We start from the raw sequence: 26,656 nt of genomic DNA, 5'->3' as shown, positions 1-26,656 counted from the left end.
AGAGGAAGGAGGAGATGGCTGAGACATCTAGTTGAAACCAGTTAAAACCAGGTGAAGGCAATGTGGCAGTCTGACTTGACCTGACATAGACCCGCAGCTCATTATACACTCATTGTAATGCATTACCATGCTACATAACACGCCCACCAGCGCCATGACAGTTTACAAGTGCCATGGCAACAGCAGGATATGACCAAATAAGAAAAGAGGTGGCATCCTTGTTCCCCCGAAAAGCCTGCCCCGTTCCCCAAATACGATGAATATTCCTCCCCTTCATTACCTTGACCCCTTATAACAACTGTTTACTTGCCCCAAGAGCTGAGAAGTCGATTTGTGAACATAGTTCCCATTTCTCCATTCTTTGGCCATTGCATAAAGCTTGTGCTGTTGAACGCTCAGCTTCAGTTTCATTTCAAATCCGTGACACCGAACAGAAAAGAATCCTCCGGGGAAGGGACAGATTATGGGTACAAGCCCTCCTCGGAGCTCCTCTGAATGTGGGTTGGAGTCCCACCAGAGTGAGGTGAAATTGGTAACAAGTTCACATCTGGAAACAGCATAAAATTATTGAGATTCTACTGCTGGAGTAATGAGGATTAGGCAAAATGATTCTCATTTTACGGAATAGGAACCAACTAAGAGAACAAGAATGAGGGAGTCACTGACAGGGCCAGACTCAGTGTGCAGGCCTTCAGTTTTATCATCTTTCCACTAGATTCTGAAGGTCCATCCATAGGTGTCAGTACACTCTCTGAAGAGGTTACAAAGGTGCTTCTTTGGCTTTCCTTATCAGAGCACAGACAAAAGGAGTTGAAGGCCCTGCTTGAGTTCCAGGGGAGATCTGCCGCCCAGGGTGCCTTCTGGAGGGTCACAGGGAATGCTTTATATACATAAAAGAGCTAATGTTTCTTGGGCACTTGAGCCAGACATTGTAGAATTCTTTATGTCTGTTAACTAACTGAATCCTCTCAGCTCTCTGAAATGTCTACTATTAATGTCTACTATTACTGTCTCCATCTTACAGAGGAAGAACTGAGGCTCAGAGAGACTAAGTACCTTGCCAAAGGTCACAGAGCTGGAGCAGAAGTCAAGTCGGACTTCAGAGTCTGCAGCTCAGCCACTCCGTCTCCCCTCCATGTAGGGGCCCTGGAGAAGGGTGTGGATAGAGGGGGGCAGATGGCACAACTGGAACTCACACTGCCAGCAGCTGGCCATGTGGAAAGGGTGGGAAATCCACATCTGAGCCACAGATTCAAACCAGGAAGAAGGAGGGGAGATGCTCTGAGGGATAAGGCCCCTGTGGGGCTCCTCTCTGACCAGGGAGGGCAGGTGGCAGATGGGAAGCCATGAAGCCCAGCCCCAACCAGCTGTTGTTTGCAAAGGAGGGCGAGTACATGGTGACAGCTGGATTAGGTGTACCCAGCAACCTCAGTGACTAGTGGGTGGAGACGCGCAGTGGGCCCTTCTGGCTGGCCCTTCTAGCACCTCTGAGCCCTGGGAGCTTAGTTCTTGCTAATCTCCACTCCCATGGCAACAGAAGCTGACAGGGTCATCACTAAGGCCATGGAATCTCCCACCTCTTGATGTCCAGGTACCTTTTCCAAATTATCAGAGAACCTCCTCCCTTCCAGAAAGTAAGATGTAAAACTAGGACAATGGGCCCAGAGTGTGTAACCAGAGTGAATCGCATCTCTCCTGTCCTACTCTCACTTCCTCTCTCTTCCATGTCCTCTATGTCCCCTTTGATTTGGGTCTCCTAATTTCATTTGTTTTGTCTGTTACCTGCCTCATTTCACAAAGGATTTGAAACAGCTCTCAAAAATAAAATTCAAAATAATCGGACAACAAAATAAATATTTGAATAACTTGGGAGCAGAGGAATACATGGGTAAGCCACCAGAGGTATATAGAATGCTAGGATTCCCTAGTCACCCCTCTTCAGAATACTGCTTCTGGAACCATTCTAGTCTGTCTTTACTTTAAAGCTTAGAATGACACTTTGGGCATATTTTCTTTTTCATATTATATAAGCAGTTGATTCATTAAATACATTTTTATTAAGTACCTATTTTAAAAAAAAAGGAAAACATCCCCGCCCTTTTCATTTCTAAGTTCTTTTCTCACATTTTGGACTCATCCCTTTGGTGTCCTTTCAGAATCAGATACTGGCTAATGTTCTGAATTACAGACCATATCGAGAACCCACTCCTGTGTATCATTTTAGTCCTTCATCTTGTTGGCAATCCGGAGTCTTTCTACTTATTGTTTTGGAATGTTTCTCCAGAAACATTCTAGTAAACCATTTTAAAAATCACATTTTCTAATGCTCCCCAACATTTTCATGGCATTTTCTGGAATATGGCTGAAGCTGCAGCCGGGTCTGTGCTCCCCTGCAGTGTGGGCTGGTCAGGGCAGCCCCGGGTGATTGGGAAGGTTAGGAGTGAGGCTCCTGCCCCCGCCACTATTCAGGCTCCTTTATTCAGTGAGTCCTACAGGTGTTTGTTGAGCACTCATCACATGTCAGCACTTGCTTAGGCTCTGGATACCGCAGATCCAGAAGTCCCGGCCTTCATGGAGTTCCATTCTGGCTAATGAGACAGAACACAAACGAGGAAACTAATAAACAAGTGATATCATCGGTTTGTTTTCAAAAGATCACTCTGGCTGCTGGGTGGAAAATAGATTGTGGTTGCGGGAAGGGGTGGTAGGAAACAGAGAGGCCAAGGCAACAGGCCAGGCAACACTAGGGTGACAGCAGTAGGCATGGTGAGAAGTGGGCAGACTGGGGTATCTTCTGGGGTAGGGCCAGCTGGACCAGCTGATGAATTCTGCAAAGGGGTAAGGAAAAGGAACCAAGGATGACTCCAAAGGTTTTTAGCCTGAACTGGGTAAGTGGTTCCATTAGCTACCTTAGGTTAGACTGGGAGAGGGAAAGGGTTTTCTGGGGATGGAATGAGAATCAAGAGTTTTATTTTGGCCATGTTACGTCGAGATGTCTATTAGACATTTCAGTAAAACGATCTGTAAGTTTCTAGTGATCAGTCACCACTTCACTGAATCTGGTCTGGGTGTGCAGGAGCAGAGGGGTGGTCCCCAAGGAACAGGCTGCCCAGCGCTGCACTGCCTGTGATGAGGGCAACCCCAGATCCCCTGGAGCACCCCTGTCCAAGGCAACTTGCTCTAGCCTTATACATTCATTCATTCATTTGACACATCCAACATGTATTTATTGAGTGCTGTGCTGCGTATTTTTCCATTTGCCCCTCAAAAGCTCATGTTTATGGTGTAATCTAAATGGACAACATGTTCTTTTCTGTTGTTCCATTTAGTGTTCTAACTTTTGAAGAAACACGAAAGCCACCTGAGTGAATAGATCTGTTTATACCATCTAGTTAAGTTCCATGAGGCTGGGCTCCTGTAACCTGGGCCAGTGGGAGGACATGTGAACTCAGAACCGTTTTATCCTGTGTCTCTGCTCCTCAGGCCACCACCTCCATCTCCTCCTGAATGTTGTCATGCCTCTGATCAGAGTGCTGCTCAGAATCCTCAGGTGTGCCCCAAACTCCTTTGCATGGTCTTCCCAGCCTGCCCCTGCCCCCACTTGGCCCCATCCTGTCCTACACATCACTCAGGAGGGGTGTTTTCAGAGCACGCAGCCAGCTGGTGATATTGTCCTGCCTTCTAACCAGTGTTCCACTGTTCCTCTCCTGCCTGTGACACTCTCCACCCTGTCACTGGCGCAAAGGCCCAGCTCAGCAGCTGCAGCCCTCTGAGCCTTCCTTCCCTGGTCCACTGCTGGAATGACTGCCTTGCTCCTCTGCGCTCCTGAAGTGCTGGTCCTTTGAGGATGGAAACCCAAGTCCAACCAGGAAACACTGCTGACCTGTGCCTGGGAAGCGGGACTTCTCCTCTAGTCACAAGGCATGGAGAAGGCGAGAGGCCATGTCCCCACCGCCTACCAGGCTCTGTGTGCAGTAGGAGCTGGCTCATATAATCTTGGAGGGCCTTGAGTGTGTCTGACTCACACCTGGCCCAGCCTCCCGCTTGTGCAGGATGGTAAAAGGCCTTCTTCCTGCTGCCTTGGAATGTCAGCTAAAGGCCCACAGCTGAGGACAACAGATGCTAAGTCCCCTCACAGTCTAAAGCTGTGCTTTTCAGCAGGTCTGGGGCAGGGTTACTGCAAAGGTGTTAACCTGGAACTTGTTAGAAATGCAGACTCTCAGGCCTCACTCAGGACCCACTGAATCAGAACCTGCATTTTTAACAAGGGTCCCCTGGGGATTCATATGCACAGTAGAGGATAAGAAGGGTGGTAAAGAAAAGGGCTAATCATATTCATGCGGGACTTAATAAAAGATAGTAAAACGAATTCAACAACCACCACCCCATCCAGGCGAAGGAAGAGAACTGAAATGTGAAAAGGTGTACTATGCCAGTCAGACTCAGTTACAGGAAACAGAAACTACTTCAGCTGTTTTAGGCAGAAAAGAATTTCTTACTAGAAATTAGGTGTTTATGACACCATTGGAAGGGCCCAGAACATCCCTGCAGACCCTCTAGGGAGCTGCTGCCTCTGCCCCATCAGGAAGGCAAGGCTTCTGGAACAACTGTGGGCATGGGTAACCTCAGACCATGGCCTCTCCTTGACCTGAGGATGGGGATGCTGCCGCAGCCACTGCCACAATCACCCCTCAACACTCGCAAAGCTGCTGTGGGAAAAATCCACCATCTCCCCAACCAAAGCAGGGATGGGGGTGGTCTCTTCTTCCTTCCAAGTCTTACGCATGCACAACTAATTAGTGAGACCTTATATACAGCCACTACTGCTTTCCCCTGCTCTAAAGTCAAGTGATGGGACAGGGGGCTTGCAGAGTTTGGGGTGCCCATGGAAGGGGAGAGTGGTGTCTCAGGCCCTGGCTAGAAGCATCTGGAGCTGCAGAAAAACTGTGAGCCTGCTCCACAGCACCTCTAAAGCAGAATGCGTCAAGAGAGTTCTTGGGAGCAAAACTCTGATGGGTCTCACGGAGCTTGGGTGGGGCACATACTTGAAGACAGAGAGGGGGGCCTGCTTCCCGCCAGGAGAAGCCTGGAGGTGAGAGGTTGGCAGAGCAGGGTAAGGAGAGGGGGCAGTTGTTGGGTAAGCCATGCTGCTGCCATCTGGTGGGGCAAGGATAAGTGGGGCGTCCCCAAGGTTCCTGTGGCTCAGTGGGCACTGTGGAGGGAGCTGGGGTTGAGCCAACATCGCTGGTACCTGATCACCTACTGGGGCTCAGGGGTGCCCGCAGTAGGAGTCTGGGTGGGGTAGGCCACAAGGCCAGGAGCTGAGATGGGTGGGGAGAGGTCAGCCACAGAGTGCACACACTTATCACTGAAGGGGTCGTGTTCGGGTTCTCCAGGGAGCAGACTCTGACAGTGCCACGTACAAGATGTTAATTAGGGAGTGGCCCAGGATGGATGCCTATGGAAGGGAGGGAAGGAGGCAGGGTTGGGCAGAGAGAAGGTGGGCTGTGGTGCAGGCCTGACAACCTAAACCAACCCATGGGGTTCAGCTGGAGCTGAAAGTGCCTGTCAGAGCCGGCCCCTGTTCGGCTGAAGTGGCCAGGCCCTTACCTGGGCCTTCATCAGTCATTGGGTGGGTGTGCCACCTGGAAGAGTGTGACTGGGACAAGGCAGCTGTCTGCGGTTGTTCCTGGGGCTGACAGCGCTCCCAGCAGCTGGGCGACAGGCCCTTCCTTGAGGGGTTTCTGGGCAGCACAACTCTGTGTCCACCACAGAAAGGCCCAGGGCAGAGGTCTCTGCGTGGGTGGGGACTTGTCTCTGAAGAGTGCACCCTGGGCCCATGCAAGGGCCAGCCTGTCGTAACGGAGGTGTGACGGCCAGTGTTGGCCAAGAGAGACCCACAGACAGGAGGACAAGCTTTGCACTTTCCCCCTAGTTCCATCCTCCTCCATCCCAACCCTGGAAGAGTGAAGACCGAGGCTGCAGACGGGCGAGGGGAGAAGCTTTGAACAGCCGCGAGACTGAAGTTTTGTTACAGGTTGGAGTGGACTTTCAGATCCCTGAAAGAAAGTTGTAACTTTCAAAATGGGACTTATTCTTACAATTGACAGTAACCACAAAGCCATGGAATCTTCCTGAGATGCGGTTCAGGGGTACAGGAAGGCAGATCTGACATGGTTGATTTGAGGCAGTGATGGGAGAAGAATCAAGTTGGATCCCAGTACTCCAAGTCTGCCCTGTTTCCTGGACGTGTCCCTCACCGAGGGGATGCACAGCGCTGGTTACATCCTGGGGGGCAAGGGAGGCGAGTGGGCCTGCGCTCTGCCTGTCACCTCCTGGGAGGGCTCTGGAGCCCACGTGGTGACCCAGTTTTCTGCCTCTGTCTGAGCGACGTGAGCTCTGATTATAGGAGTGTGAGGGCTCTAAATGACTGCAAAGTACTTTTCAATCAGACAGAAAATAGGTGAGAAATGCATTTCCGTTAATGCCCCAATTATCCCAATCCCAATAGGACAAAAACATGTGCTTTGCCTGCTCCCAGGGATGTGCTGTCAGTATCCTCTGATTGTCCTCTCCTGGAAGCAGCTTTGTGCTCAGCCCGCACAGCCGAGGGGCTGGAGAGGGCTCCTTGCAATGGCTGAGGTTCCTCTGCCCCTTCAGAGGGCCCATTCACCTCTCAGAGGCCTACTAGTTCTGGGCGTCAGTGAGGAGCTGGGGCTGCAGCCCCACAGATCCCTTCTGTTAGACACTCCCTGTGGCAGCTTCAGTGCTTCTTGGCCCTCTTCCACCCAGAAAGAGCAATTTTGCCTCCTGAACCTCTCTTGAATGGGCCCTGCCTGACAGTTCTGATTGCCGCTGTTCTCCGTCAGACTCGCATCTCTCATCTCTTCTCTAGGGGAGAGTCTGTTCCTTCCTCTTCCAGCTTCTGGTGGCTCCAGGCGGTCCTTGGCTTGTGGCTGCATCACTCCAGTCTCTGCCTCTGTGGTCACATGGTCTTCCCTTCTCCTGTCTGTGTAGTCAAACCTCCTGCTGCCTCCATCTTATTATAAGTATACATGTGATCTCATTTAGAGTCCACCAAGATAATCCAAGATTATCTCCCCATTTTAAGATCCTTAACTTAATCACATCTGCAAAGACCCTGTTTGCATATAAGGTTACATGTACAGCTTCCAGGGTTAGGACCTGGTATCTTCGGGGGCCCTTATTCAGCCTGCTACAGCCTCCCTACTTCAATTATGCTCTGAATTGTTTGCAGTTTACTGCACAGACTGTGTCATTTCCGCACTGTGCCCTTTGCTCATGCCGTCCTCTCTGCTGGAAACTTCCCCTGTTGCCCCTCATCCCCCACATTTGCCTCCTAAATCTTACTCTTATTTTGAGCTCAGGAGTCACCTCTTCTAGGAAGTGTTCCTTGATACCACTACCATCACACACACACGTGCTCACACACACACACGTGCTCACACACACACACACACACGTGCCCGTTCTTTGGTAGCACTGGTGGTGTTACAATGGACTTGGACTTTTTCAGAATTTGTCTCCCTCACTAGCCTCTAGGCTGCTTAGGCCAGCTATCAGGTTTTACACCGGAGATATTGTATCTGAGTATTGATAGATCTTCCAGGAAGGAGGGAGGGAAGAAAGACTCTTGAGGGAGAGATGCTTCAGTCATTTGGCTTTTTAATTTAATTTTTGGCTGCAAATTCTTAACAATCTAGCTTACTCTACAGGTGACTGGATTTAAGGGAGTAGAAGACTGGGTGTTTAGGTCCTACAGAAATTTTCTGATTAAAATCACAGGGAAAAAAGCTTTGATGATGATAATAATAACAATGACGATGATGATGGCAGCAAGATGGGCATGCATCTGCGTTCATCACTATGTTCCCAGCCAGGACCCCACAGACTGGAGCCTGAGGGAGCAGTGTAAGACGAGAGCAGAAGCATCCTGGATGAGCACCAGCTGTGTACAGCGAAGTACACAGTTGTCTTAGCGAACACCCCTAGCAGCCTCATGAAGGTGGAGTAGTTGAGGTTCAGACTGATGAAGAGCTGGGATTCAAATCCGGGCCTGCATGTCCCCAGAACCCAAGTCTCTCCACCTCAGCAGGCTGCAGGGGATGTGCAGCAGGGAGCCTGACTAGGGCACGGGCTGTTGGAGAGAAAGGCTGCTGCATTTCTGGGGCCCCAGTCAGGCTGTAGTTGCACCCTGAGGCTCTCCCCCAGTGCGGTCCTGGTACCTCAGGACCTGGGCTTCCCTCCCACCCATGAGTGAGTGTAGGCTCCTGGGATGCCAGAGCTGCATCCCACTCAAGCCCCTCCTTGTCCTGAGGGGGTAAATGAGGTCCGATGGGGGAAGAGCAGTGTGGCCTGACAGCCTGCGTGCTGGGTCTAGACAACAGGTGTCCTGCTGGCCAGGGCCACCTGTGACACCACGCTGCCCCTCAGTTGACATTTCCCTTCGGTTCAAGGGGATTACACAAATCCAAGGTGGTTGAGCCGCCACAGGGCGCTATGGAAACGGAGCCCTACACTGTCTGCCCCTCCTTCTAGCCAAGCGATAAGGACATGCAGGCCGACTTGTCTGGCCAGACTTATGCTAAATCGCAGAGCACGTGACCAATTTAACTTGAACCCGGGCGGGCAGAGGGGAGAAGGCAGATTAATTACCAGAAGAAATTTCTGAGCCAAGTGAGTTGTGTTTCCCCAAATACTGGACCACCAGTCGGGCAGGGGGTGTTACAGGGTCTATGGGTGTCAAAATATTTATTAAAAAACATGTTACCGCACACTTCAGCAGATAATTTACATAATGCCTGACGCTGCAGCTTCTATACATTTTTTATAAACCAATTCATTTCTATTTTTATTTAATTGGTTCATTAATTGATATGAATAAACAACAACATGTACCTGGCACCCTCTTCTAAAGGTGAAAAAGTCTTCTTTCCTCCTGTTTCCCAGTCACTCAGTTTCCCTCCCTGGAGAGAAGGCCACCATTTTGGGGCATGTTATGTACATATATCCTGTCCTTTTCCACAAAAATCAGTGACTATACTATGCACATTGTCCTGCCTGCCCCCCTTTATTTTTCACTTAGCAATACCTTGGCTTGTTTCATGGCTAACATTCCATTATACGGATGGACTGGAATTTCCTTAACTAGCCACTCATTGATGGGCATTTAGGTCCCAATCTTCTACCGTTCCTCACAGCACCTCAGTGATTATGTATCCTGCATACTTGCTACACACGTGAAAGAACATCTGAGCTGCACTGTCCAGTACAGTAGCCACCAGCCACATGCTACTATTTATCTTTTGATTAATTCAAATTAAATAAAACTTAAAATTCAGTTCCTCTGTCATGCCAGCCGCATCTCAAGTACTCAAGAGTCACGTGGGCTAGTGGCTGGATGCTGGCAGTGCAGAGCATTTCCATTATGCAGGGAGTTCTACTGGAAAGACTGCTCTCTACGACAAATTCCTAGAAGGGAATTACGAAGCCAGAGGTCTGTACATCTTAAGTGTTGACAGACATTGTCAAATTTCCCTCTGAAGAGGCTCTAGCTATTTATGTTCCCCCGATTAAGAGCTCAGAGAGGGAGGGCCCTTTTATTTCAGAACAATTGTATGGAATATTGGGGGAAAAAAAAGAAATGTTCCCTGTGTACTGATTGCAAGGACGTTCTGTTTTCGCTGCCGGTGCCCACGTTGTTCAAGTAAGACGCTGCTGTTCCCAACTTACAGCAGGCATGCCAGTCACGGGGTGCCCCGCACAGGCTGTCTCCCTCTGAGGCTTGGCCTCCTGCCACCTTGCTGAGGTCTGCTTCTCCCCAGCTCTAAGCCTCTTCCCTCTCCTCTCACTGAGGTCCAGGGCTCCTCCACACCCCGACTCATGGCCCACGGGGTCTGAGGGCAGAGTGCGGGTCTCCTCACATTCCCTGTGGCCATGACACAGCCTTTACCAGAAGACTCAGCATCCTTGGTCAAATCTCCATTTCCTCACCTCCCACTCTCTTCCGCCCCTTTCCCTTTGGTGAATGGTGACAGTCATGGGACCAAATCCAGCGAGCATTGCCCAGTGCTCATCTTGCGTGAGCTCCTAGCTGATCTCTCAGCCACAGTCTGCACTTGGACTGTCCTTTCCTTCTTGAGGTGCTTGCCCCTTTGGCTTCTGAGATGCCACACCTGCTGTCTCTCTGATCGCTCCATCCCCTGCCTCCTTTGCAGTCTTGTCTTCCTCACAGCATTTACAATTTGGCCATCTTCTTTTCCTCATTCTCTGCTTTTTTCTTGGGCAATCTCATCCCCGCCATGGCTCTGATTAGCATCATTTGGGGAATGATGGTCATGCATTTTAATTCCATGTCCTTGATTACTAGTAAGATTGAGCATCTTTTCATGGTTTCTGACCTTTTGTATTTTTTATGAAAGCAGGTTAGAAGTAGAGCAGACATTGCTCACAGGTTCCAATCCAGACCACGGCTATGACAGGTCCCTGTCCTCGTTTCCACCCCTTCTCAGCACCTCCATCCACAGTCACCACACCGAGCAGCCTGGCCCCAACCTACAGCCTGCATTCTTTTCCAGGACTCTCCTCACCCCTCCTTTCCCTCCGTGGTCCCTAGAGCTCGATTCTGAGAGGAGACAGCCTCTCATCACCACACTCCTCCCCCCTCCTCCCCTAACTCTGCACATCTCACCCCTCAGTGGCCAGGGATAGGTGTCAACATGCTGCCAACACCTCATCCCCCTTCCGGAACATTGTTCTGCCACCTCCTCGCAACAGTCCTTCTCTTTTGAAGTTCATGCTATCGATTACTCCCCTCTTCCTCACCTCTTATGCTCCTTCCTGTACTTTGGGCCTCTCCACTTTGTTTGGGGACTTCCACTGTCTCACAGATTTCTTCTCTATCCCCTTCCCTGACATCTGCTTTGGGGCTTCACCATGAAGACTGACAGCTTTCTTTGTCCACATCTCAGTTTCTTGACTTAAACCTCAGTGACTCTTATTTTCACTCTATTTTAGATGCCTACATACCTAACTTCATCGCCTGTAAATGAGCTGGCTCTAAACTCTAATTCTGAGGTTCTTTCTTGACTACAGCCTTCTACATGCCCATCTCCCTTTCTCCATCACATCTGTTGAACCTACTCTATTCTTGGTGTGACCCCAAGTTTTTTGACTTGTTCCTTTTCTCTCAATCCTTTGGTAAGCTTTTACCTCCATTCATCTTCCTATCCAGTCTGAAGCCCATGACCCACAGAGCCAAATAAGCCACACCCAGGAAGTAAGCTGATGATCTTTTACCCCCTTAACCTGGGGCCATGCTGCTTGGCCAGTGTCCAATCCTAAGGATACCCGCTGATCTGTTTGGTTGTCTTGCCTGCCATCCCCTCCACAAAGCCTTCCATTCCATCCCTTAAACGGAGGGGATCATTCTTTCACTCAAACACCAATAACATTCATGCCTTTTATGGACTTCTTTCTGACTCAGCCACATGCCTGTCTAGCTCCCTTAGACTGTGAGCTCCAGCACAGTAATGACAGTGTCGTCTCTGCACCCCCAGTGCCCAGCCTGTGTTTGTGCAATAACTCGTGTTTGCTCAGTTTGGTTGAATGGACATTTCTGCTTTGACAGTGACCAGTCCATCACTTTGGGCTGATAATACTCAGATTTAAAAGGCAAGGTGTCACTCCAGAATAGGAAAAAATGAATAGAGAAAAAGAATAAAGGAGCCCAGGGGGAAGGTATATACACATTTTTTTAATGGCCACGTCAGAGCCAGGTTGCAGGCAGAGGTGACTGGAAATGGTTTCTCCTAAAGTGCTGAGAGATATTCTGCCAGCATCCAGGTACTCTAGGTTCAACAGGCTTATTTTGGCAGTGACGATACTTCTTGGTGTCAGGTGATGACTTGGGCTGAAAGAAAGGAAAACACTGTGCCTATGCTGAAAGGAAAGAAATTGTACTTGTCTTTTTGCTGGCAGAGGCAGAGACCAGGGAGAGGAGGAGAGGGGAGGGGAGAGGAGGAGAGGGGAGGGAGGGAGGGGAGGAGAGGGAAGAAGGAGGAGGGGAGGGAGGGGAGGGGAGGGGAGGAGGAGGGGAGGGGAGGAGGGGAGGAGAGGGGAGGAGAGGAGAGGAGAGGGGAGGAGAGGAGGGGAGAGGCTTCCCTTTAAGGCCACCAGCTTTGAGCTGGCAGAAGCAAAACTGCAGATGCACTCATAGAAATAATCCGTGGCCCTGCTGCCAGGAGACAAGGAAGTGTGTCACATAAGCTGATGCCAACACTCTGCTTGTGCAAATACTCGGGACCCAACGCTAGGCTCTGCCTCTTCTCTGCCTGGGGGAAGAGCAAGCACATGGTGCACTTGTGTTCTCAGGACAGCGAGGCCTGCTGCTGGAAGGGCTTGTGGCCGCAGGGCCCGGGGCAGCTCGGTATTGTAGGTAAACCATAACTGCCTTCGTTGGTCAGCCTTCGCTGAGGTGCCTCAGTCTCCCTGAGGAGGGCCAGTCTTTGAGTGGCCAAGAACTAATGATTAACAGGTAATGCAGTTTAAGAAAGCACAAGTTTCATTGGCCTCTCAGAGCCTGGACATGACCGTGTGCACTGAGAGCTCATGACAAAGCAGTGTGCGTTGTCCAGGACACCCTTACAGACGATGGCGACCCACACTAATTGGCTCCTGGCGGTTGTGCCAGGCATCTGTTTCTGAGCCCAAGACTATTGATCCTTTAGGGTTCCCAGTGTCCTGTCTGTGCTTGTAGGCTCTCCTGGGCAGTGTCTTCCTTTTCAAAGCCCTCGTGAATAAAATAACACTTTCTCAGACTACGGCGTGCAGAGGATTTCTTGAGGAATGACAGAGACCACCTGTGCTCACTATTCTCCACCTGCCCCTCCGAGGACCACCCCACCCTGCTCGCTGCCTTCTTGCTTCTCTCTGGGTTCAGCCACAGGGGACATCAGCAGGTGACCAGAGGGTGGGAGCAGCCAGGGTGTTTCTTCCCTCTCTCTGCCAGGCCATGGTCATGGCAGAGGCTGCATCCCCCTGCAACAGCCCCTGCCAGGTTCTGGAACTTTCTTCCCCTGCCTCTGCCGCTGGGCGGTAACCGCTTCCTGCTGTTGCTCGGCCTTGAGTGCTCCAGCATGTTTATTCCCTTAACCCTGCCCACACCTCTAAAGAACCTTCATGAAGCTGCTTTTTTAAGCCGTTTAAACCATCCGGGTCTTTTCAGGCCCTGACTGATGAACTGCCCAATTGCTCCAGGCCCTCTGTCCACCTGAAGAAAGGCAAAACCATATCAAATCACAGAGCAGTTCTCAAGAGCCCTGCGTTTTTTACGCATCGTGTTTACATGTAGTTTTGTGGTAAAACAGTGTAACTCTTTCTGGCAGTGGTTAACACAGAAGCCTCCAGTTAGGTTTCTTTAGTCACTGGGCACAAGTTCACCTTCACAGATCCTGCTAAGGATGGAAGAGAAGGCAGTAGGGAGATATTTTTCCTTCTAAATTCACATCCAGGTCATGGTCGTCCCCCTTCTCTGCCCCTGTGTATCACAGCTGCTTTCCTATGTAAGAGGGCATTTGTGGATTAACTACATCGAGTTCAGGCAGATGCACTGCTCAGCTGGCTGGGCAGATGCGGAAGCCCACAGTGCCTTCCCTTTGGCGGTCAGCAGGCCCCTCCTGCAGACTGGGCTCGGAGGCACAGTGCTTTTGTGTATGTGCACCCCTCCTCTTCATCTCTTGGTGCTGCTCTCATCCTTGGCCCTCTCTGACCCAAGGAGGGGTCTCTCGAGCCCTCACCTTTGGTTTCTGTGTAGCATCCAGGGACCCTGGAACCTTGACTAACCAGCAGGTAGTCCTGCCTGGGGAGCCTGGCCTGAGCCCCCTTGTGTCAGCACCACCCAGGCTCCACACCAACTTGCTTTTCTGCACTTCCCGATTTGGGCTCTGCTCTCGAGCATCCCTCCATCCACCCTATTTTCTAGAGAATCTTGTTTTATGTCAGTCTAGCCTCCCCCCTTTAGGGTCACTCAGTTTTGGGTGTTGAGACTGCTGAATCCCGTGGAGTGTGTAAACGATGACTTTACTGTGGGGAATCTCTGATTGTCCACTCTTAGAGAATCCGAACGCAGGACAATCCTCCCTCACTGTTAGGGCTGACTTTAAACATACCCACTAACAGTGAAATCTTCTACTATCAGGATACTCGAGAGGCAGGAGGCAAAAAGCTCTCAATTTGGGGCCAAATTACAAGTTAATAAGAAAAGTTGCTACAATGAGCTCGGGGAACCTTGGTTAAGGGGCTAAAAAGGAAATATCTGAAACCAAAGAGGAAAGTGTCAAGGAAAAGCACCTCACATTGACATTTTAACCCTTCCATCCAGGGTCTCACCTCACTTCACAATCTCTTTTTCAGGAGGAAGTGGGGATTACTGTTTGCAGCTCTGGAAGCAAAAACTTCATAAATTGCTAGAGATGGTGGAGATATCTTTATTTTTGCAGTGCAGAGGTGGCATTTACTGGTTGGAATCTGAGCCACAGCTGCCCTGGAGCTCCCCTTGTGTCCAAGAGAGGCGCGGCCTCACTTCTGGGTGCATGGATCTCCAGTGGAAGGAACAAGCAAAGGCTACCACGTAAGGAGGCAAAGCTCTCCCTTCCTGCCTGAAGGATCTCCAACAAGCCCTCATCTGGAGGGCTCTGACAGTGTGCTTTCCATGAGGTCCAGCAGGAGGCGCGACTGAGGTCAGGTTCAGGCGCAGGCTCCCTTGCCATCACAGCCTCCGAGCCTTCCTGGGGCGGCAGCCGTTGTGTGGGATGGGGGTGTTGTCTGTGATTGAGATCACTTCCAGGCCCCCCATGGTCAGTCCCTTGATGGCAGACTGCAAGGAGCAGAAGGAACAGTAGCATGGCACACTCCCAGAAACAACGCCCCAGCATGTCCTGATAGGGCTCAGAGAGGCACGGGGTGGGGTGGGGAGGAGAGTGGGGAGGCTCACTGGCTTTGATCCCTACAATCCCAACCCTATTCTCTTCTCTCACACACGCCTCCCAACCAAAACCCTTAACCGAGTCCTCAGTGCTGTCCACTTCTCTAGGTGCACCTGCACTTCCTCCCTTGAACTTTACAATCTAAGAACAAAGACTACTTGTCAACTCAATACACCTTAAGCATTACACTTTTGTGGTTTCCTCTGTCTGGAATGTCCCATCTCTCCCACCACATCTGGCTAATACTTCGTTATTTTTGAAAAGTCAGTAGAGATGTCACCTCGGTGGGGAAGCTGTCTTCATCAGACCAATGGGCTCCCGGCACCCTGGGCACAAGCTTCACCACTGCCCTCACTAGTCTGCATGAGGGATCCATTTGTGATAGTCCCCCAGGGACCACCTTTCTATGCCCAGTGCCTGGCACACAGCAGGTACTCAATAAGTGTCTGATGAATTAAAATAAGTGATCTGGGCTTGCTCTGAGCAGCTTAGTAGATTAGAAGAACAATAGAAAGAAACTTCAAGCCATCATGGAAATCCTCTACAGGGTCCTTTTCCACTCTCTCTACTCTGCTCTCAAGCCCGCTTCTGCACGAACTAAAGAAGCAAGCACACTCACAGTGGAGAGTCCCGGTCACTTACCAAGCGCCCTGGCCCCAGGCCTTTCACAACAACTCGGATGTGGGTCACTCCCTTCCCGGCAGCTTTCTGGAGAGGAGCAGCAAGTGGTTAGTGCTCCAGAGAGAGAGAACTTCTACCAGCTCTCTTGCTACTGCCACCTGAAGCAACAGGTGATGAGCCCCAGGGAAAGAAACCCACATATGTGAACAGGCAGAGGACAGAGAAGGCAGCAAAGGACAGACGGCCACAGTGCAGGACACCAGCAGAGAGCACAGAACTTGTCAAGTCACAGATTTACAGTCAACTGTGATCCCTTTTAGCCCAGGACAGCACTGCCACCTAACGGAGATTTCTAAATATCACTCAGATTTGTCTCAGGTGGGTAAATGCAGAATTTCAGACCATGAGGAGGTCCTCTGGACTGCAAGGCTGAACCTAAATACCCACTTAAAAAGTGTTACCTTATCATTTTAAATCTTTAGTTACAGTTATATCTTTCTTTCTTGATTATAAAGGCAGTTCATTATAGAAAGTCTGGAAAACACACAGAATTCACTCAACCTACCATGCAGAAGCCACTGTTAACACTGACATACTTCTTTTAAGTGTATATAATCTGTCCATTGGTGGACATTTAGCAGATTTTGATGATCATTAATACACAGCAATCAATACTTTTGGGCACTGGGCTATGTTTGAAGGTCAAGGTTTTCCTTCAGGAAACACTCGAGTTTGGCAGTGTCAATCTCTGTAAGGCCTGTGCTACAGCAGACAGTGCACACAGGCTTTGTCCCAGACCAGTCTGGGTCCAGTTCAGGGAACGGAACTGGCTGCGTGGCCCCGAGCAAGTTGTACACTCTGAATCTCAAATAGCCTTGAAAAACGCGGTCAATGCCAAGGGTCTTCTGAGGATTCAGGATAATGAATGTAAATATCTGGCACATAGTTGATGCTCGATAAATATACACATAGCAGCACACTGCCAATCTGCTTCTAGAAAGGCCTGCAACAGTTCACACTCAAACTGCTACTGCATGAAAGACCTCACCACACCACCTCTTCTCCAAATGGACTATTATCAACAATCCCAGCCCCATCCCACTGGTCTGTAAATTGAGGCAGCTTTGGTAAGCCTTCAGTACCTGGCTCTTACCTCTTCTAGAATGAACCAACAAGCGTTTCACTTCTACTGAAACTGAGAGAAAGAGAAGAGAAGCCTTTTCACACAGACCTCTTCAAACCACCCCAATGTTAGGGTAACTAACAAGGGTTGGCAAATACCCCATTGCTTCTGAACAGCTAGTTCAAGGAGAATTCTCCTCACAGGGATCAGCCATGCAGAAAGTGGAACTCACCTCAGAGGGAGCAGAAAGAACACACACTTACCGCTGCGGCAGCTATGCCTGCTGTTTGTGCTGCAATGCCCGTGCCCTTCTTGGCATTCCGAAACCCCTCCGTGCCACAGGAAGCGCGGGCAAGCGGCTGGTTAGCAGCAGAGACTACCTGGATCTGTGTGCTGGGAAGGCAGGGGAGGCAGAGAGGATATAATGACTGTTCAGGGAAACGAGACAGTGCTAACCTATGCCCTTACAAGCCTGAACGAGAAGGAAAGATATCCAGCTGCTTTCCCTTAGAGCTTTTCGGATGAATGTGTTTTGAACTCCTATAGAAGGCATCAGGAAAGGTCAGAATTATCTTGGTAAGCCTCATCGAAAACTGACAAGGGGCTGGCACCATAGCCTAGTGGTTGAGTTCAGTGCACTCCACTTCGGCGGCCCGGGTGCGCGCGTTTGGATCCCAGGTGGACCTATGCCATTCATGTGGCAGTGACCCACATACAAAATAGAGGAAGACTGGCACAGATGTTAGCTCAGGGTGAATCTTCCTCAAGAAAAAGAGGAAGATTGGCAATAGATGTTAGCTCAGGGCGAATCTTCTTCACCAAAAAACAAAAACAAAAACACAAAACTGACAAGTCATCAAGTCATATAAACTAAAGAGAGCTCTGTTATGGACTGAATGTTTGTGTCCCCTCAAAATTCCTGCTGAAATCCTAACTCCTAATGTGATGGTATTTGGAGGTGGGGCCTTTAGGAGGTGATTAGGTCATGAGGGTAGAGCCCTTATGAATGGGATCAGTACCCTTAGAAATGAGACCTGGGAGAGATCCCTCACCCCTTCCACCATGTGAGGACACAAGGAGAAGCCAGCCATCTGCAACTTGGAAGACCTCTCACCAAAACCCGACCATGCTGGCTCCCTGATCTGGGACTTCCAGTCTTCACAACTGTGAGAAATACATGTCTGTTGTTTAAGCCACCCTGTCTGTGGCATATTGCTATAGCAGCCCAAGCTGACTAAGACAAGCTCCATAACCTGAGGGTGGTTAAGTGTCATCCAGAAGAAGGGTGGCACATTTTCCTCTGAGGATCTTCCCTGTAGCCGGTGTTTAAATTAAATTTGATGTCCTTGTCTGGCTTGTTTTTCCTAAGAAGTTAGATGTTTCACATCAGGTAATTTTTAAAAAGACTTTTCATTAAGTAAAGTTTCAAATACACCCAAAAGTGAATAGAATAGTACATGAACTCCCATGGACTCATCACTCAGCCTCAACAATTATTAACTCATATCCAATTTAGTTTCATCTATAAACCCTGTTTCCACTCCCTTCTTTCCGCCACTAAAGGATTATTTTGAAGCAAATCCCAGACCCATCATTTCATCTGTAAATATTTCAGCATACACCTCTAAAAGATAAGGACTCTTGGGGCTGGCCCCGTGGCGTAGTGGTTAAGTGCGTGCGCTCTGCTGCTGGTGGCCTGGGTTCGGGTCCCGGGCACACACCAATGCACCTCTTGTCAGGCCATGCTGTGGCGGCGTCCCACATAAAGTAGAGGAAGATGGGCATGGATGTTAGCCCAGGGCCAGGCTTCCTCAGCAAAAAGAGGAGGATCAGCATGGATGTTAGCTCAGGGCTGATCTTCCTCACCAAAAAAAAAAATAAATAAAAGATAAGGACTCTTTAAAAAAACCCCACAAAACATTATCATACCTAAAAAAAGTTAGCAATATTATCATATTGGATTATTTTAATGCTTATGACACTCTATTCTCTAAGATTAAGAAAAATTTTTTTAAATAAGTGAAACTTTTTCTAATCATCTCTAACAAGTTAAATTAAAATTAAGAATAACTTCAAGAAATCCTTAGACATGTTTTCCATTTCCCCTTTGACCATCACTGCCCTGTCTTCTGGTCTGAAGAGCTCCCTGAGAACTCACAGTGAAGAGAGTAGTGGAGGAGTGGTCATGAAGAGACCTCCTGGAGTCAGCCCTGGGCTCCGCCATCTGTTGTTGGCCTGGCTATGGCTGCCAGGGCTTTCCCTCTCCCAGGGCTTCCTGGGTTTTCTATACCGAACAGAAGCATAAGAGAATTGCCTGTCCCTGAGACAACCTCAACAGAGATCTATAGAGTAGGCCACAGACACTTAAAAACACAAACAGAGAGCTAACCATGTCCTTATCCTGAGAAGGGAAGAAAAAGAAATCCAGTTGCTCTCATTTTGAGCTTATCAGATGAATGCTGAAAGGAATCCTATGGCCTCTCACCTGTGCCCCACACTCTATCCGTGACTACCAACAGTCTCTCGTGTGGTTCTGTAAATTGCTTTGTGGGCAGGCCGTGACCAAATACTGATCTCATCTCCAAGTTGGGGCTGGCCTACAAAACTGTCACTCATGTCAGCAAGGCTTCTGCTGCCAAAACACAGCTGGGAACTCTCTCAACACCCATCTGTGAGCCACACAGCACGCTGGTCTCGTCATGTGAAATCACCATTCACGTTTAGCCCTACAAGGTTGGAGGTCAGTGCATGGTGGCCCAAGGTGAGTACTTTAAAGGGACAAGACTTATTTGGAGGTTTATGTTTTGGTTAGTTTGTTAATAAATCAAAATTCTTAAATCATCTCTCTCATCTTATTTATCTATCACCCATCCCCTATCCCCCAGGACTCAGTAACACTTAATAAATACCTTCATGGAAGGACCTTCTGCCCCTAACATACACTCTCTCCAACTCTTGAGCAGAACCAGGCAATACATTTCCCAAGGAAAGCAAAGAAAGCTTATCAATATGATACGCCCCACCTAATTCACATTTTCATGATATCTGAATAAACTTTATAAAGACAGAGGTGGTTTCCCAAAACAAGAAGGACGGAGCCCGGAGGACCTCTGCATCAGCACCATCATGCGGCACCCAGCACCCTGACTTCCACCCCCAGCAGGGTGCCCAGGGCCAGCCCTGACTTGCCCTCCCCACGAAGGGGAAAGAAGCCCACCCTAGACCTGCCCAGGTGCTTCCCTTCCCGCTTACTTGTTGTAGGATGCTTTAATGTGTGCGATTGGGATCTCCTCAAACTTCTTTCCTGCCCACCTCAGAGAGCTCTCCTGTCCTGGAATTGGAGGGTAAATGCTGCAATTAGAAGAAACATTTTATATAAAATTGTTTGTTTTTAAATTAAAAAAAAAAATGCCACAGGGTTTTAAAAAAATCAAACAGTACAGATGAACTAATAATGAAAAACAGCAGCCCTCCACTCGACCTGCTCCTGAGGTCCCCTAATCCTTCGGATGCTACCGCCATATCTGTGAACACTGTGCTTAACTGGCTGTTTCTTGAGTTGGTGACTGTAGACACATCTAGCGACTTTCTACTCCAAGAAAAGAGAATTTAATCCACACTCCCCACCTTCCCTTGTCCCTTCTAGTATAATCAGATTACTATTTTCAATCCTCTATAGGCTACTCTTACTGCAATTTAAAAAATAAAGTCAAACCTCTATTTCTTGTTTCATCAACCACAAATGATATCTTGACTTTCTATTAAAAAAAGACAAAAAAATTTTAATAATACTTCAAAAAAAAAATCAGTATCCCCTAGAATGGAGGTCAGCAAACTTTTTCTGTAAAGGGCCAGTCAATATTTTAGGCTTTGCTGGCCATGAAGTTCTGTTGCAACTACTCAACTTTGCCACTGTAGCACAAAAACAGCCACAGACAACAGTAAATTAATGGGTGTGACTATGTTCCAATAAAACGTTATTTACAAAATACAGGCAACTGGCCAGATTTGGGTAGGGGCCCCGGTTGTCAACCCCTATCCTAGACCAGTGGTAATCCATGCTGGCTGAACAGCAGAACCACGTGATTCTTTTTATTTTTATTTTTTTTAATTTATTTTATTTTTTTTATTTTTTATTTTTTAAAGATTTCATTTATTTATTTTCTCCCCCCAAAGCCCCAGTAGATAGTTGTATGTCATAGCTGCACATCCTTCTAGTTGCTGTATGTGGGACTCGGCCTCAGGATGGATGGAGAAGTGGTGCCTCGGTGCGCGCTGGGGATCCGAACCCCGGGGCCACCAGCATCGGAGCGCGTGCACTTAACCACCAAGCCATGAGGCCGGCCCAGAACCACGTGATTCTGATGCTTAAGCTCCACCCTAGACTTCTGGATGGGACCCAAGAATCCATTTCTAAAATACCCCAGGTGAATCAGATGTGAACTCAGGGTTGAGAACACTGGCCTCGACATTGTATTGAGTTCAAAATCTTTCTCTATGTCAGTCCAATCTGTTCTCTGGCTCTCTCTAGGTCAGTACTCTTCATTTTCAGGTGGAGAAACTGAGGTACAATTAGAGGGACAGGGTTAGCTAGGGAAGCCAGGCCTTGGACCTAGGAGACTCGCCTCAGGTCAGAGCTCGGCTCAACTTGCTGTGCTTCCTTTTCTTCAAACACACACAACCGTCACTCAGCATTCGAGAAGCACGTAAACCTGCTGCTGCACCCTGCCTACAGGCACAGATCAGATCCGAGTGGGTAGCCCCCTACAGCCACCTAAAATACAATGGACTCTTGTTCAGAAAATACACTATTATCTGAGCACCGTCCTCCCCAGCCCTACCTGCTTTCCTAGAGATATGTTTAAAAAACAAAACAAAACAATAACACAGTGGTATTCAAGAGTTACAAGTGTATTCTTTCCTGCTAGGCCTGATCTTAAAGATGGTTTAGCCTCTCAGTAGGCTACACACTGAGACAGAAAGAGGATGAGATGACTTTTTTTTTTTTTTGTGAGGAAGATCAGCCCTGAGCTAACATCCATGCCAATCCTCCTCTTTTTGCTGAGGAAGACTGGCCCTGAGCTAACATCTGTGCCCATCTTCCTCCACTTTATGTGGGACGCCGCCACAGCATGGCCTGACAAATGGTGCGCCGGTGCGTGCTCAGGATCTGAACCCGGGCCGCCAGCAGCGGAGCGCACACTTAACCGCTATGCCACGGGGCCGGCCCCCGATGACATTAATGTTTAAATCACTTCCCCATTGATAGTTTCCACTATTGACTTGGGGGGTCAAAAAACTAAAGACTACTAAAGTCTAAACACACCACTGTAATGCCTCTCATATATAGCAAGGTTTTTGAACGAGGAAGGATTTGGAGCTTGAACCACTTAATTGAAGGCAAGTACAAGATTAGGCCTTTAAATCTCCCAGGTCCAATGCACAAACGGACAAGTGTTTCACCCCAAGGGAGCCCAGAAAAAGGAAAGACAAAGCTTTCTGGCACTGGTCTGCTGCTTCTTCATACCCATCCTCACACCAGGGAAAGGTAGCAAGGCGCCAGCACACACGGCATCTCTTCTGAACGGCTGAGGACTGAAAATAGCTGTTCTCTTCTGCTGAGGGTCTGAAAAGGAGGGCTGACTTCTGCCGTGGGCACTTCAGGCAGTAGTTTGCTTACCCCCGGGCAAAACCAACCCAAAGTGACCCAGGATGTGGCAGATGCTGGAACCTGGGCTGGGTAAGGTGTAGTTCTACTCCCAAATGAGAGGGCCCTGCCTCATGGTCTTCAACCCATTTTCTAATTGTGGCTAAAGACGTTTTTTAAAATACAAATAAATGTAGAAAAATGCAAAGATTATAGCTCCTGGCTCACTACTCCTGTCATAGTTACCTATGCGATTTCTGTAAGATCCTCCCAACCCCTTGGCTTGTTTCTTGACCTCCTTTTCCCCAATGATCCTGTGTCCTCCATGCTACCCTGGCTACTTACTCCTGTGGTCACACCTAGCCCTTGTCATTACCACATTACCACACCTGCAACCCCATCATAACCTCGGTTTCCAGCACCACACTCAGGCCGCCAGCTCCTGGCACACTCCCTGGCTCCCTCCACTACCCTCACTCCAGGAATCCCTCAATCCCCCGATCCTACCACTTTTTCACTTTCCCTCACACCCCTCATGCCCTCACTGCTCCCTTGACTTGGAGTAAATCCCATGACCAATCATTATGATTACTTCCTTGCATACTCTCAATTCTCTGCCCCCGCTTACTTCACTGCACCCTCCCGGCAAACCCCTAACCGTGGTTAAATTAATCTCTCCAGCCGCTCTGAGCATCTATACAGTTGGTTAGAGAAAAGTACACAGCATGTTGACTGGTCTCTCTACATATCATGGTTTCTCAACCTCAGCAGCAGTTACATTTTGGACAAGATAATTCTTTGTTGTGGAGGGCTGCCCTGCACATTGCAGGTGTTTAGCAACATCCCCGACCTCTACCAACTAGATATTGTCCCTGAAGTTGTGACAACCAAAAATGTCTTCTGACATTGCTAAAAGTCTCCTTGGAGGCAAAACTGCTCCCAGCTGAGAACCACTGTTTATTTGAATAACTTCTAACACCAAGTGGGCCCTCAGCACGGCCTGGCAATCATACAGCACATCCCCAGTTCAATGATCCTTCCACTCTTCTGGATGACTATTTTATACCTTCTTTTGTCCCCTCCAACCTCCAACTCCTTCCTGCTTCCTCACTGCCAGCTGATGACCTTCACAGAGAAATAGAAGCAATCAGAATTTCTTGCAGCTCCCACTGCCAAACATCTGTGCCACAATCTTTGCCTTCTCTCCTGTTATGATGCTCTACTCCTGTGTGAGCCTCTCAAGTATCACTCCAGTGACGTTCCCTCTCCCGCATCACTGTTCTTTCCCCTCTCTGCTGCATCATTCCTGTCAGCAAAACAGGCTATCATTTCCCCAACCGAAAACAAAAACCTCTTGATCCCAAAGCCTCCTTGAGCTACTTACTGCCCAGTTCTCTATTCCCCCTTACAACAGAACCCCCTTAAAGAACTGACTATACTTGCTGTTTCTTCCTGTCTTCTATTCTCCTTGAACTCACTCCAATCAGACTTTAGCTCTATCACTCCACCAAAAATGCCCTAGTCAAGCTCACTAACCAACTCACAATGTTAAATCCAATGAGCAGTTCTGTCATCAGCATATTGACCTATCATATCAGCAGTGTCTGACACAGCTGATCTCTCTGCCCTTGAATCACATTAAAAAAAAAAAAATCTCTCCAGGTTTTCTTACTACCTCTCTAGAGGTTCCTTCTTCGTCTCTTTTGCTGATTCTTCCTCATCTCCCAAATTTCTAAATGCCAGAAGGCTCCAGGGCTCAGCCCTTGGCCCTCTTCTCCTCTTTATCTACACTTACTCTCTTGACGATCTTATATAGACTCATGGTTTTAAACATCATTTATACGATAAGTCTTCCAAATGTATATCCCTAACTCAGATGTCCCCTGAACTCCATTTCTAATAGCTTACATCGTATCTCCATTTGGATGTTAATTAAGCAACTCAATCTTAACCACCCAAATCCAAACTCCTGCAGTCTTCCCCATCTTAATAAATGACAACTCCATCTTTCCAGTTGCTTAGGCCAAAATTTTAGAGTGCTCCTTCATTTCTCTCCTTTGTCACACTTGACATTAACAAATCCCATTGATTCTACTTTCTGTATCAGTCCAACCATTTACACTACCCTCACAGCCGTCACCCTGGTCCAGAAAGCCACCATCATTTCTTGTCTGGATTATTTCAAATCTTCTAACTGTTTAGAAGACTTCTCCCAGTTTCCATCCTTGCTTCCCTACAGTTCAATATCAACACAGCAGCCAAAGGGACTTTTTAAGATGTAAGCAATGTCATTTCAACTTTCTATCCAAAATTCTCCAGTGGCTTCCCATCTCACTCAGAGTAAAAGCTGAAGTCCTTACGATGGCCTACAAGGCCATACAGGATGGAGCCCCACATGCTTCCTGCAACCCTTGCCCCCATCTCCCTATTTTTACTCCTCACTCCACACTGGCCTTCTTGCTATTCCTCACAAACACTAGACACACCCTCACCATCTGTCACACTCCCATGTTTTACTTGTTTTCTATTTACTGTCCCCTATCCACTAGAATTTAAGTTCTATGGGGGTGGGGATTTTTGTGTTTGTTCAACGATGTGTCCCCAACACCTTGAACAGTACCTGACATTGCTGAATTACAACAGAATCTTGGCTTACATGCCTTCAGCAGCTCCTCACTGCCTACAATGGGGACAGTGTACAAGTCCCAGGATTACCGATAAGACCCTCAGCATTCTGATTCCTTCTTGACTTGCTGGCCTCAGCTGCCATCACACACACACTTGAATACACCATGTTCTTTCATACTGCAAGCCTTTAGACTGTTAGCTTTGCCTAAAATGATCCCTTTCATATCGTCCAGCTGAACTCCCATCCAATTTGGTTCTTAGCTCCACATTATCTTCCCAGCAGTCTTGCCTGATTTCCTCAGGAGTGAGACACTCATTCTTTCATACTTTCAAGCAATCAGTTCTTACCTCCAGTATACTACTGATCAGATTATGGTGATGTTTGCATGTTTGTCTTCCCTGGTAGACTGTGAACTATTTGTGGGGAGGAATGATTTTGTATTTGCACTCCCAGCACCTAGCATGGTGCCTGGCACCAAGTAGGTTCAGTAAATGTTTGTTAAATGGATGTGAAGTACGTCCACTCAGCAAATACAGGTGGTGGTACTGGTGGAAAGCAAGATGCCAGGCCCTAGGACTGAGCACAAAAACCACCCTGGACCTTAGACCAACTCTAAAAAGTGCACAATAATCTAAACCACAGCGTAGCACCTCCCTCCCTCCCCTCTTTTTGTGTCCGATGCCCAGGGAAGGTTGTTAGTCTGACGTGATCCCCCTTCTTAGAGGGAAAAAAGGTTGATATCTCCTATATGCCTTCGACATTTACTCCTTCACTCATCAAATGTTCACCGAGCATCCACTTTGTGCCAAGGCTCATCTCATTTGATCCTCACAACCTCTCTCGGCATTATTTCCACTTTTAGACGAGAAAGCTGAGGCTCAGGGATTAGTTTGCATAAGGTCCCACAGATGGCGAGTGACAGAGCTGGGAATTCACTGGTTCTGCGACTCTGGAGGGTGGTGTCGGTCTCTCGAGGGCTGGACCCAGTGGTCCTCACCTGAAGCTGCTGCTGCTCGGAGTCGGAGCCGCCGCCTTCTCAGCTTCCTGCTTGGCCGCCGCGTCTTGCACCTGCTGGGCGCCACTGTGGATGGTGGGGGCCGGCGCCCCGGCCACAACCCTGCGGGGGAAAAAAGCGCAGTGAGGTCCAGGCCTAACGGCCACTGGCCTCCAGGTGGCTCGTGGGACACGGGCAGGAGGGCAGGCCCGTGGGTGGCCGTGGGCTCGGAGACGGTAATCATTCTCACCTGGTCGTCGGTGGCCAAGCCCATGACCGCAAGAGCCAAGACCCCGCGTTTCTTACAACCTGCATGACTTGAATCGACCCCAGTCAGGTCCCGTCGGCGGCGACCGAGGAGCCGGGCTTAGCTGGAGCGGGGCCAGCACCACTAGCGCTTGTGGGGGAGGGTGCAGAGGAAAAGTCCTCTGATTCCTCTTCATAAAGTCCATTAAATTTTTTTTATTCCCATTTAAATGCTCTATAATAAATATAGTTGCGAGTGTTAACTGAGAACTTCCCCTCTTTTTCCTAATCTTCTAACATGAGATCTTCGCCCACCCCTCCATATTGGAGTGGTTCATTCCAGTAGTTCCGGGGACTGAAGACCTCCCTTCAGGCCGCTCCCGCACTGCCT

At 48.7% G+C, this 26,656-nt stretch overlaps 1 protein-coding gene across 4 annotated transcripts; it reads right to left on the bottom strand.

Annotated features, from left to right (window-relative positions):
- Positions 1-346: 346 nt before the first annotated feature.
- Positions 347-26,519, bottom strand: MRPS11 (mitochondrial ribosomal protein S11). Of its 4 annotated transcripts, none has more exons than XM_087428915.1 (6): positions 26,270-26,497; positions 26,023-26,142; positions 20,002-20,100; positions 17,013-17,142; positions 15,648-15,713; positions 11,757-11,932 (listed from the first exon to the last, which is right to left on the bottom strand). In XM_087428915.1, exons 1-6 carry the CDS (start codon positions 26,332-26,334, stop codon positions 11,789-11,791), a joined length of 624 nt encoding a protein of 207 aa, XP_087285041.1. In that variant the 5' UTR covers positions 26,335-26,497; the 3' UTR covers positions 11,757-11,788. The 4 variants fall into 4 exon arrangements, with proteins under 4 accessions (XP_087285043.1, XP_087285041.1, XP_087285042.1 ...); XM_004431928.3 differs by lacking the exon at positions 11,757-11,932 and adding an exon at positions 14,492-14,896 and having other exon boundaries at positions 26,270-26,416; XM_087428917.1 differs by lacking the exons at positions 11,757-11,932; positions 15,648-15,713 and adding an exon at positions 347-2,588 and having other exon boundaries at positions 26,270-26,500.
- Positions 26,520-26,656: the final 137 nt, after the last annotated feature.

This window comes from Ceratotherium simum, chromosome 3 (genome assembly GCF_057802395.1).
Source record: "Ceratotherium simum simum isolate JZ-2026a chromosome 3, ASM5780239v1, whole genome shotgun sequence".
Lineage (NCBI taxonomy): Eukaryota > Metazoa > Chordata > Mammalia > Perissodactyla > Rhinocerotidae > Ceratotherium > Ceratotherium simum.
The sequence above is the reverse complement of the archived record's forward strand: the minus strand, read 5'-3'. Positions and strand labels throughout refer to the sequence as shown.